Below are 12,316 nucleotides of genomic sequence, written 5' to 3' on the forward strand. Positions count from 1 at the left end.
CTTAATTCAGATGTACTTACCCAAGTTTTTTTTATGTATTTTGACCCGTAGAACACGAATTATTTGGGTAACAGTTGATTCGGATGTCGATAAGTTTGTTATAAACAAAGAACTTGAGGAATTACATAACAGCGATTTTTTGTAAAACAAAACATTTTTTTGTATTTTTTGGGTGATTCTCATAGTTTTAGAGATAAACGCGGTTGAACTTTCAAAAAATCTAAAAAGTGCAATTTTTGAACCCGAATAACTTTTGATTAAAAAATAAAATAGCAATTCTGCTTACTGCATTTGAAAGTTCAAGTCCAATTCTATCGGTTTTGATTATTTGCATTGCTAAAAATTAAGTTTTTATTTGTTAAACAAAGCCATAAACACATAGTGTTTCCCGTGCCCAATGCATGCGTTTTAATGTACGTAATCTACGTAGAAATTGTCTGTAGCGCGCCTACTCGTTCGATTTCAAATGGGAAATGCATTGAAAACACCATTCAATCGCTGTGTTTATAGCTTTGTTTAACAATAAAAAAATTAATTTTTAGCAATGAAAGTAATCAAAACCGATAGAATTTGACTTGAACTTTCAAATGCGGTAAGCAAAATTGCTATTTTATTTCTCAATCAAAAGTTATTCGGGTTCAAAAATTGCAATGTTTCGATTTTTTGAAAGTTCAACCGCGTTTATGTTGAAAACTATGCATCCTACGAAAAAACTTGTAAAAACATTTTTTGCTTAGAATGACCCAAAAAATACAAATCAATGTTTTGTTTTGCGAAAAATCGCTGTTATGTGATTCCTCAAGTTCTTTGTTTATCGACATCCGGATCGACTGTTACCCAAAAAATTCGTGTTCCACGGGTCAAACTACATAAAAAAATTAGGGTAAGTCCATCTGAATTAAGGAGGCCCTTGTACTCCCACTGGCGACAGGACTATATAGACAGTGTTAGTCGCTGGGGAAGGTGATAAGTTTTCATCAGTGAAAGTTGAACAACTTACATGAATGAAGTGTAAATGTGATTTAAAGTTATTTCAAAAAATTATTTGTACTATTTGAACAAATAATGTTCAAACAGTATATTCCAATTTGTTTAAAAAGTTGTTTTAAATTCAACGGCGGGTTTCCCAATTAATTAGGGTCAAATTCATCAGTAGTAAGATGTGAGTGTGCACTCACTTAACTGCAAAGGCTACTTTACTGACTATCAAGGCGTTTACTTGTACACTCATACACAATGATACACGTACATTCACACATACACACATCCACAAAATTAATAAACAAACTAAAACTTTTGAGATGTGCCGTAAAATATTTTTGTAAACCCGTTGTATATGTTCTCTTTAACTCTTAAGATTTTCTATTTCAAATAAATTTACTTACTTTTAGGTCCGTCAAAACTACATTAGACGTCGCTTACTAACTACCTACAAGGCCATAGAAAGGCTTTCCCAAAGCGAGTTCAACTTGGATAGATTAGAAGTAACCCCTTCAACAGCAACGGCAAGCCTAGGTTCCGAATCTTCGCCTATCAATTCACAAGCAGCTCCGTCCCGTCTGACAGTTCCAGGTTCTAGTCCCACGCCCAGCAAGAGTCCGACGACTTCCAACAGTACAAACGCGGCCATGTTAAGAGTAGCTAAGCAGAGAGCCGGGAAAAATTTGCCTTTAACCATTAGAGACGTTGAACGGGAAAGAGGAAAGCCGTTATCGAAGTACGAGAGGAACATGATGATCTTTAACTGGCTCCATACTTTAGACGATACCGCTTACGTGGAGGGCATCCAGTAATTTTTTACCAAGAGTCAGTCATCGGTAAAAATTTGACATATTTAAGAAAATATTATTTGCCGCTGAAGCTTTGTTTAAGCGAGAATATGATGAGTTAGAACAAATGATTGTGAATGTCTTTGAATGGAATTTTTGAACGATAAGACCGCAGATATTCAGAACCGTATATGAATAATGCAGAACTGTCAAAATATATGTTGTTAAAAGAAAATATTATTATTATATTTGTGTTAAATGTTATCAATGTTATCTGTAAAATGTGTGCCTCTCAATTTAATAGTCATCTATGTGAATTATCTATTATAATTGATCAATAATTGTTACGCCTAATGTTAAAATGTGTTCAAAAAGAAAAGAAAAGACACAAAATAAATGAATAAATTCATAGACCAGTGCTTTTAGAAAAAAATAAATCGATTTTTAAATACATCACTTGCCGATAATGATAGGTGATGCAAGTATTAAATTCAACTTTTTGGATTGTGTTAGATATGACGCGACGTCAAAAAAAATATCTACAATAGTCAAATGGGTGGAAAAGCATCCAAAATGCATCCAAAAATGCATGCATTTTTTGTGGCCATAACGAATTTTATGAAAACATGTCAAGATCGGTATATTAAGAGCCACATTTTGTTACCCGGGGGTTTTTGAGGTCGCCAACACTGTAGCACATGATGTTCAGGATTACTGCTAAGTCACGTCATCTTCTGGAGTTTTGAAGGTTAAACAAAACTGGGGATAACACACAACCCTGTTTGACAACTCTTTGAATGCAAATTTTGTTTGTTTATTTGCCGTCTACCAGAGTAGAAGATTCTTGATTTCAATATAGATGTTGTAATAGTCTCAGATCTTCATCATCTATTCCAATCATTTCTAGATTTTGAAACAGCATATCATGTTGAACGCTATCGAACGCCTTCTCAAAATCTATAAAGCAGAGGTAAATTGGTTTCTGAACTTCCCTTGATCATTGAATCAATCCTTCTCTGAAACCGAATTGTTTGTTTCCCATTGTCTCTAAGACATGGATCCAATCCCAGAAGATGGATTGGATTTATCCAAGAAATCCAATATATGGATATTGGATTTCTTTAGAATATTTCCTGTAGGGTCACTTAAAAAACATAGTTTATAAAACAAAACCTGCCAATATTCAGGAATTAATATACAGGATGTCCCGAAAAATTGGTCATAAATTATACCATAAATTCTGGGGTCAAAAATAGGTTGATTCAACCTCACTTACCCATATACAATAGTGCACACAAAAAAAGTTACAACCCTTTGAAGTTACAAAATGAAAATCGATTTTTTTTTCATATATCGAAAACTCTTAGTGATATTTTATTGAAAATGAACATGTGGAATTATTATGGCAGCAGCATCTTAAAAAAAGATTAAAGTGAAATTTGAGCACCTCATAAAAATTTTATGGGGGTTTTGTTCCCTTAAACCCCCCCAAACTTTTGTGTACGTTCCAATTAAATTATTATTGTAGCACCATTAGTTAAACCCAATGTTTCTAAAACTTTTTTGCCTCTCAGTACTTTTTCGATAAGCCAGTGTTTATCGAGATATTTTAAATAATTTTCGAATACACCACATATTTGTATATATGGTTGTACGGTTATAGAGACCTGTTGATAATCTGAAAATTTATTTATAATTTACATTTTTAGGTATATTTTGAAAAATAAGCCACATCTCGATAAAAGGTGACTTATCAAAAAAAGACTAATAGGCAAAAAAGTTTTAAAAACACTGTGTTTAACTAATTGTACCACAACAATAGTTTAATTGGAACGTGCACAAACACTTGGGGGGTTTAAAGGAACAAAACCAACATACAATTTTTATGTAAATATATTAAAAAAGAAGCCGCATCTCGATAACAACTCGCTTATCGAAAAAATACTAAGAGGCAAAGAAGTTATAAAAATGTTGTGTTTAACTAATGGTACTACAATAATGAATTAATTGGAACGTAGACACTAGTTTGGGGTATAAGGGAACAAAACCCCCATAAAATTTTTATGGTGTTGACAAATCTCACTAGGATTTTGTTTTAAGATGTTCTTGCCATAATAATGGTACATGCCCAGTTTCAATAAAAAATCTCTAATAGTTTTCGATATATTAAAAAAAATGGATTTTCATTTTGTAACTTCAAAGAGCTGTAACTTTTTTATGAGCACATTTGTACTAAGGTAAGTTAGGTTCAATCGAACTCTTTTTGACTCTAGAATGTGTGGTATAATTTATGACCAATCTTTTCGGGACACTCTGTATATGTAATTACCACAGAGATAAGAAGAATTGAGTAGTCGTGGATGTTGCAAAATGTATTGCAAAGTTTTAAAAATTGCATAGTTTGTCTTCTGCGCCACGATTTGGTTAAATTTTTATTATGAGTACTATATTTCATAAATATTACAATAATTCGGAGAGTTTTCTCGTTTATTAGTGTACTTTTGAGCATGTCAATTAGTATTTGGTGCTATACATTGTCGAATACATTGTGATAGTCGATAAAATCAAACGTACGTCCACGTATTCGTCCTTACATCATTGGAACAAAACATTCATAGTTCATACATAAAATAGCACGGTATGATAAAAAAGTCTCTCCCATCCATTGACATTCAATATCCGTAGACATTCAATTTCTACTTACTGCATTATTTTTTTAATAAAATCTCGGGGTTTAAAAAAACCCTGAAAAAGGGGTTTTTCAGGGTTGATAGGTTTGAGATCCCCATATTTTTGGTCTTTTCTTTGTTGATAATATAATTATTATACAGCTATGTCTATGAAAATAAACAGATTTGAAATCGGAAAGTTTATACTACTACACCACTTATATCAATTAAAATTTTGATATAAAATTTTCAAATATTACTTTTTTTGAAAAAAACGGCAAATATCAATTATAAAATTTATTTTTTTATCAAATCAATTGGGGCTTAATCCCATAATAATATTTAACTTAGCCATGCAACAAGAAAACAGTTTCAGACCCTTTTCATGTCTGCGTCTGTCAGTTTTTTTTCCAAACCATAATTCAGACAATTTAACTGTTTGTTTAATTTTCTTCGTTTATGTTTAAATTGTTAATTTATACAAAATATTTGTAAAATTTTAGACAAAATCTAAAAATATAATAATCTATAATATGTTCTCTTAACTGGTTGTAAATATTTTATGAATATATGTGTAGATCAGCTAATGCAGAACTGCAAATTTTCAAATTTCAAATCTCGTTATTTTCACAAATAAGTTTTTAGTCTTTGGGCCCACCATTTAAAACAAATATTACTTCCCTCATGAGACATTTTTATTTAGTATTTCATGACGAGTCGGACAACTTTTCCATTTCGGAAAATTTTCGGGAGGAGGGAGTTTCGTAAATATAGATGTTTCTAAACATTGGCGCGTTCGAAAATTGGGGTACCCTTAAAATTTGATAGATAATATTACCAGTAAATTGTAAGTATTTTTATCAAACAGTCATGCAAAAAATCATCATTTATGACTCCATAGGGGGGAGGGGCGCACGCATCATGAAGAGGCATAAAATTTATACCCTCACATGATTTTTGCAAGATTGTTTGATAAAAATATTTGCAATTAACTGGTAATATTGTCCGACCAATTTTTAAGGGTGATCCTGTTGTTGGGCGCACCAAAGTTTAGAAACCTCTATATTTACGAAACGCCCCCCACCCGAAAATTTTCCGAAAAAAGAGGTTGTCCGACTCGATATGAATAACTGAATAAAAAAATCTCATGAGGGATGTTATAATTTTTTTTAATGGTGGGCCCATGACCAATTAATATAAGATCTACGTGAACCATTCTGTATAGGTAGGTACCATTTAATATATATACACATAAATGTTATAAATATGACAGATTCAACCAAAACTAACAGTATCTGCTTTATTCATAGAAAGCACAATATTACCCTTTTCTAATTCCGACGCTGCAAAAGAAGATTATTCCAATCTTATAAAATAGAAATTCAATGAGTCTGAATGTCTGTGTTAAAAACTTTTTGATATAATTTTGCTTATCTGTTATATAATTTAAATTGTTAAATGTAGATACACTTGAAAATAATTTAAACTTACCTCTAAAAATTGAGAAGGCAAAGAATAAATTGGCACTCAAGTTACGTTCAAAAATTAGTAAAACATAGATAGGTATAAATTTATTCAAGACTGTAAGTTATACTTCTTTATTCACAGCTAAAACGACCAATTTATTTAATGTATAGAAGATGTCTTAGAGTCTCTTTGAAACAATAGTATTAAATTTATATTAATCTGTAATTATCATTTATAATCTGGTTAAAGTTTCGAATACTAGTGAAACTGGCTACCCAATCAAAATACAAATTATCAACAGCGTCAATGTATTAAAACTTTCAAGAACTCAGGAACAGTGCACAGATTCTAAACATGCCGGTGGGGGATAATTTCTATGCGCTGTATTATAGTCGGTGTATGACGGAAAAAATATTCGAAATAAAGAAATAACAAATAATAGAAAAATCTGTTATTTCATTATTTAGAAAACTGTTTCTCTCATACACAGACTATAATACAGCGCATAAAAGCCATCCCCCACCTGCAGGTTAAAATCTGTGCACTGTGTGTGCTGGTATTTGAAAAACAGAATCATCATTTCTCAGAACAAAATTTTGTCTTATCTCCAATTGTCATTTCAGTTTATGGTGCCTATCCGTTACGAATGTTGGACACTAACATGGCTACTTTGACTTTATTGACTGCTGCCTTAAATTGATCACGGTAGTGATCAAATTAAACCATTTTCGTAGGTCATGCAACAAGCATATTCTACAAACTAAGTTCTCAATCCAGTAATACAGAACACGACAATAAATATCGTTCTCATACCACTAGACTACTAGACTGACAACAGATGGAAACTCTCTGGTTACTACCTCCGCGACTTTCAAAAATTATAAGCCATACGGGTGCCGATACGAACATTAAGATGAGGGAATTTTAAATAATTTACGTCCCATCTGCTCAGCGTGGTAAAGTTCCAACGAGAAGGTTTCCTAAGTACTCCATAAATTAATTAAAAATGTATAAACATTTTCAATTTCCTTGCAACCTGAAAATGCAGCAGCATTATACTCTAGTTAAATCGGAGAGTGCAGGAACAGTCGATGCCGGTTTCGGGGCTTTTTTGCCTCTAGTCAGTAGTCCCATATCCTCTTGAGGATATCCCTCTACTGATGACGGGCAAAAAAGATCCGAAACCGGTATAACTCTTCCTGCACTCTCCGATTTAACTGGAGTATAATGCTGCTGCATTTTCAGATTGCAAAGAAATTGAAAATGTTTATACATTTTTAAGCATATTACTCTTTTTCCTTACCTTAAACTATGGTGCGAAGTAGGTCTTACCGTTATTTATTACGCATTATATCGCCTAGGATTCCAGTTTGCGAAGTTTTATGGCCATGGCTAGTTCGCCCATTATCATCATCATCATCATCATGCAACCTCTTCTGTCCACTGCTGGACATAGGTCTCTCCCATTCTTCACCACTCTTTACAGTTCTGTGCTTCTTGTTGCCATTTCTTGGATATTCGGTTAATGTCTTCCATCCAGCGTGTTGGTGGTCGTCCTCTGCTGCGTTTGTCTTCTCTTGGGCGCCAGTCAATTAGTTTTCTGGTCCATCTTGAGTCTTTCAGTCGCGCTATGTGACCTGCCCAATTCCATTTCAGCTTGGCTATACGTTCAACGACATCAGTGATATTATCTGTTCTTTTCCTTAAGTTTTGGTTCCTTATTTTGTCTTTTTTTTCACGCCGAGAATCGATCTTTCCATACGCCTTTGCGCCACTCGCATTTTTAGTGCTGTTGTTTTTGTGGGCGTGAGAGTTTCTATTCCGTATGTCATAATAGGAAGAACGCATTGGTCAAATGTCTTCCGTTTCATAGCTGTCGGGATGTTGCTCTTAAAGATGTCTCTTAGTGAACCATATGCCGCCCAAGCAAGTCTGATTGTCCTTGCCTATTCTGATTTCATGACCGAGATATATTGTACTTTTCTGTCAATTCTACCACTTGATTTTGGATGGATAGGTGTTCGCTGGGAACTAAATTTGTCATAAATTTGGTCTTGGTGATGTTCATTTTTAGACCTATTGTTGAAGATACATTTTCTAATTCTAGTAGCATTTGTTGTGCTTCACCCAGATCTTCGGTAATAAGTACTATATCGTCGGCAAAACGCAGATGATTGAGCATTTCTCCATCTATTTTTATTCCTCTATTTTCCCACTTTAGCATTTTAAAGGCTTATTCGAGGACCGCTATAAATAATTTAGGTGAGAGAGTGTCGCCCTGTCTCACACCCCGCTTGATATAAATTTCTCTGGTAGTATCATGCAGTTTTACACGCATTGTGGCGTTTTGGTATAATGTTTGCACTAACTTTGTAAACCGGTAATCTATTCTACTATTGTTTAGAGCAGTTATAATGCTGTCTAATTCCACAGTGTCGAAGGCTTTGTGAAAGTCTACGAAGATATGTACCAGTGGTCTGTTCCGTTCGCCCATTATGTGCAGAACTTATTCGTTGGTAGTTTTTTCTATCCAGGTCCCAATGTACGTCTATAGCACCACATGCCACGTACCAATGCTTTGACTCTCTTCGCTGAGGGTTCAGTGGTTCATGGCGTAGTAAACGAACATTTATTTCCAATTTTATAGCGTGACTGTTAAAGATTGTTTTCATTTTGATGAAGGCTGATCTTGCCTTCGATCCTTATCTTAATTTCCGTCGACAAATATAAAAAGTTGGTAATTTGTGAAATCTGTTGTTGGTTAACTAATTAATACAATGAACAAAGTACGACATGAACAATTAATGAATGTTCTGAAATCAAAGAAGGTAGACTATAATAACCTCAGGATTATATCGAATTTATACTATACGTGTTAACGAACAGCTGTCAGAGAAAATTGAAATCAGACGTTGGGTGAGACAGAGATGCGTGTTGTCGCCAATCCTTTTTAATGCATACTCGGAAGAGATCTTGAAAAAAGCTCATGAGGGTGAATCAACTGGAATAAAGGTAAACGGAGTTCCCATTAACATTAGATATGCGGATGATACTGTCATCTTGGCCGAAAGTATTGGGGATCTTCAGAGGCTGGTGACCAGAATAGCGGAGTTTGGGCAAGAATGCGGTCTAACAATGAACGTCAAGAAATCAGAATTTATATCGAAAATATAGAATACTCAAAGAAATAACGAGAATCTCTTCATAAACGGAACCAATGTCGAACGAGTAGACCAATATTCATATCTTATAACAATGATCAATTCCACAGGTGATTACTTCCAGGAAATCAAAATCAGAATAGAAAAGGCTAGAGCAAATTTTAACAAAATGTGCTCTGCAAGAGAGATTTGAAGTTGGAGCTAAGAGTTAGGTTGGCTAGGTGTTACGTTTTCTTCATTTTGTTTTATGGAGTGGAAGCTTGGACCTTGGATGAAGCATAATTGAAAAAACTAGAATCATTCGAGCTGTGGGTGTACAGAATTATTCTGAAAATATCGTGGACAGAACACGTCACAAACAAAGAGTTTCTGAGAAAGATAAAAGAAATCAGACCATTAAAACAAGAAAATTAGAATATCTCGGACATATTACACGTAGAGAGAGATACAACTTGATCCAATTGATTATGCAGGGAAAGATGCAAGGAAAGGGAAGTATAGGGAGGCGCAGAATATCGTGGCTGCGCAACCTGAGAAAATGTTACGGATGTACATCAAATGAATTTTTCAGAGCAGCCGTCTCTAAAGTCCGAATAGCTGTAATGATAGTCGACTAGTTCTATGGCGGAGATGGCACTTGAAGAAGTTAATTATTATTAGCCTAATAAAATAAAAAAAGTCAAAATGTAAATTCGTACAGGTTAAAACAAATTTTATATCAAAGTTTAGGTGGGTACAAAAGATATTTTCAAGAAAGTATCCAAATCATACAAGGGGATCATTGTTAAATAATTAAAAAGGGGTCATTTTTGCAAAAAAAAATACTTTTTTAACTGCTGAGGTTACTTATTAATGAAGGTCTATAGGACTTTTTTCTGCAAAGTTGAAGGGTAAATATTTCACATAAGACTTACTAAATTAAATTTGACCCCATATTTATTTAAATAATTATACATTAAACTTTAAAAACAAATTTGCAACAAATTATTTTTAGCGTTTTAAATAAGCACTATAATATATCATATTTTACAGACTAAGTTGCGCTATGTTACCAGTATTAAGCAAAAAAAATTGGTCGAAAAATATTTAATATTTTTTGAGATATTGAATTTGTTTATTAAATGTTACTATATTTTCATTTGCAAAAGCGCGGTTGTTGCCAAAGAAATATTCACCTGCTTAAGATCTCATTATTTTTATTTTTATGCATATTTTCGATAAATGTATTGATAAATTCAAATTTCTATTAAACTCCTCCCTAAAATGGCATTTGACAATTATTCAAATTTGTTTTAAATTTGTTTTTTTTAATAACGTCGCAGGGATTAAGTATTTTGAAATGCCATTTCGATAATTTGGTTCCTGGGAATTTTTTACTAATTAAAACATTTTTTTGTCGTTTTTTTTTCTTCTCTTTTTTTCTTGGAGTTATATTACTACGGGCCCTTTTAGGGTTAAATTTTATTAAGAATGTCGAATCTCTGAGTTGCAGATTCTAGACCTAAAAATATTAAGATTTAACTAAAATCTCTTAAATAAAATAAGACTACTTACTGAGTTACAGGGTGTTTTATTTAAAAATGTAAACATTATTGATGCCAAGTACTTTAAAACTATTTGACGTATCCTTATCATACGTGGCAGAAAGTGTGGCTATTATACACCCTACTAAATTGTGATTAATAAACGTTTCTAGCTAGTGCCAGAGGCGTACGACAGGGGATAGTGAATGATTGACCCTTCCCAAATTCTACGCCACTGAGTAAATTACTATTTTAGTGAAATTTTTCGATTATCCAATACTTTGTATGTAAATAACTTTATTGGTATCGATAAAGTCATCAGTTTGAGAGATATTGGAAGTTTAAGATGAATGAATGAATTAATTAAAATAACTATGCCGTTTAATTTTTAACGTCCAATATCTCGAAAACTAATGACTTAATCGTTACCATTAAAGAGTATATTATTTACATAGAAAGTATTGGAGAATCGAAGAATTTCGCTAAAATAGTAATTCCCTCAGTGGCGTATAATTTGGGAAGGGTCAACCATTAACTATCCACTGTCGTACGCCTCTGGTAGTAGCTAGAAACTTTTATTTATCACAATTTAGTAGACTATATAGTATCCGCACTTTCTGATAAGTATGATAAGGATACGTCAACTAGTTTGAAAGTACTTGGTAAAAATAATTTTTAAATTTTTAAATAAAACACCCTGTAACTCAGTAAGTAGCTGCATTTGATTTAAGTGATTTTAGACCAATCTTAATATTAGGTCTAGAATCTACAACTTAGAGATTCGACATTCTTAATGAAACTTAACCCTAAACGGGCCCATAGTAATATAACTCCAAGAAAAACAAAGAAAAGGAAAAAAAGAAAAAAAAATTGTTAATTAGTAAAAAATTCCCAGGAACCCAATTATCGAAACGGCATTTCAAAATATTTAATCCCCGCGACGTTATCAAAAAAAAAATCAAATTTGAATAATTTTCAAATGCCATTTTAGGGGGAAGTTTAATTGAAATTTGAATTTATCAATTCATTTATCGAAAATATACATAAAAATAAAATTAATAAGATTTAATACAGGTGAATATTTCTTTGGCAACAACCGCGTTTTTGCAATTGAAAATAGAGTAACATTTAATAAACAAATTCAATATCTCAAAAAATATTAAATATTTTTGGACCAATTTTTTTTTATTAATACTGATAACATAGCGCAACTTCTCCTGTAAAATAAGATATTTTATAGTGCTTATTTAAAACGCTAAAAATAATTTTTTGCAAATTTGTTTTTATAGTTTTATGTATAATTATTTAAATAAATAGGGGGTCAAATTTAATTTAGTAAGTCTTAGGTGAAATATTTACCTTTCAACTTGGCAAAACATAATCCTATAGACCAGCGGTTCTCAACCTTTTTGAGTGATGTACCACCTACAGTTATTTTTATTATTTTTGGTACCACCTATATTTTTAAATTGTATTATCAATATTTACTAAGTACTATTATTTTAATTTTCTCTGTGTTTTGTGTACCACCGCCAATAATGATATGTACCACCAGTCGTACATGTACCAGATATTGAGAAGCTCTGCTATAGACCTTCATTGGTAATTGAATGACCTCAGCAATTAAAAAAGTAATTTTTTTGTAAAAATGACCCCTTTTTAATTATTTAAACAATGATCCCCTTGTATGATTTGGATACTTTCTTGAAAATATCTTTTGTACCCAC

General features: G+C 32.6%; 1 protein-coding gene across 1 annotated transcript in view; it reads left to right on the plus strand.

The window, feature by feature from the left end:
* Window positions 1-10,102, plus strand: part of LOC114326695 (uncharacterized) — a 126,375-nt gene extending 116,273 nt beyond the window's left edge. Inside the window, exon 4 of the mRNA XM_028275108.2 lies at window positions 1,392-10,102. Coding sequence (XP_028130909.1) covers window positions 1,392-1,793 — 402 coding nt within the window. The 3' untranslated portion in view covers window positions 1,794-10,102. The remainder of the gene's footprint in view (window positions 1-1,391) is intronic.
* Window positions 10,103-12,316: the final 2,214 nt, after the last annotated feature.

Source organism: Diabrotica virgifera, chromosome 5, assembly GCF_917563875.1.
Source record: "Diabrotica virgifera virgifera chromosome 5, PGI_DIABVI_V3a".
Taxonomy (NCBI): domain Eukaryota; kingdom Metazoa; phylum Arthropoda; class Insecta; order Coleoptera; family Chrysomelidae; genus Diabrotica; species Diabrotica virgifera.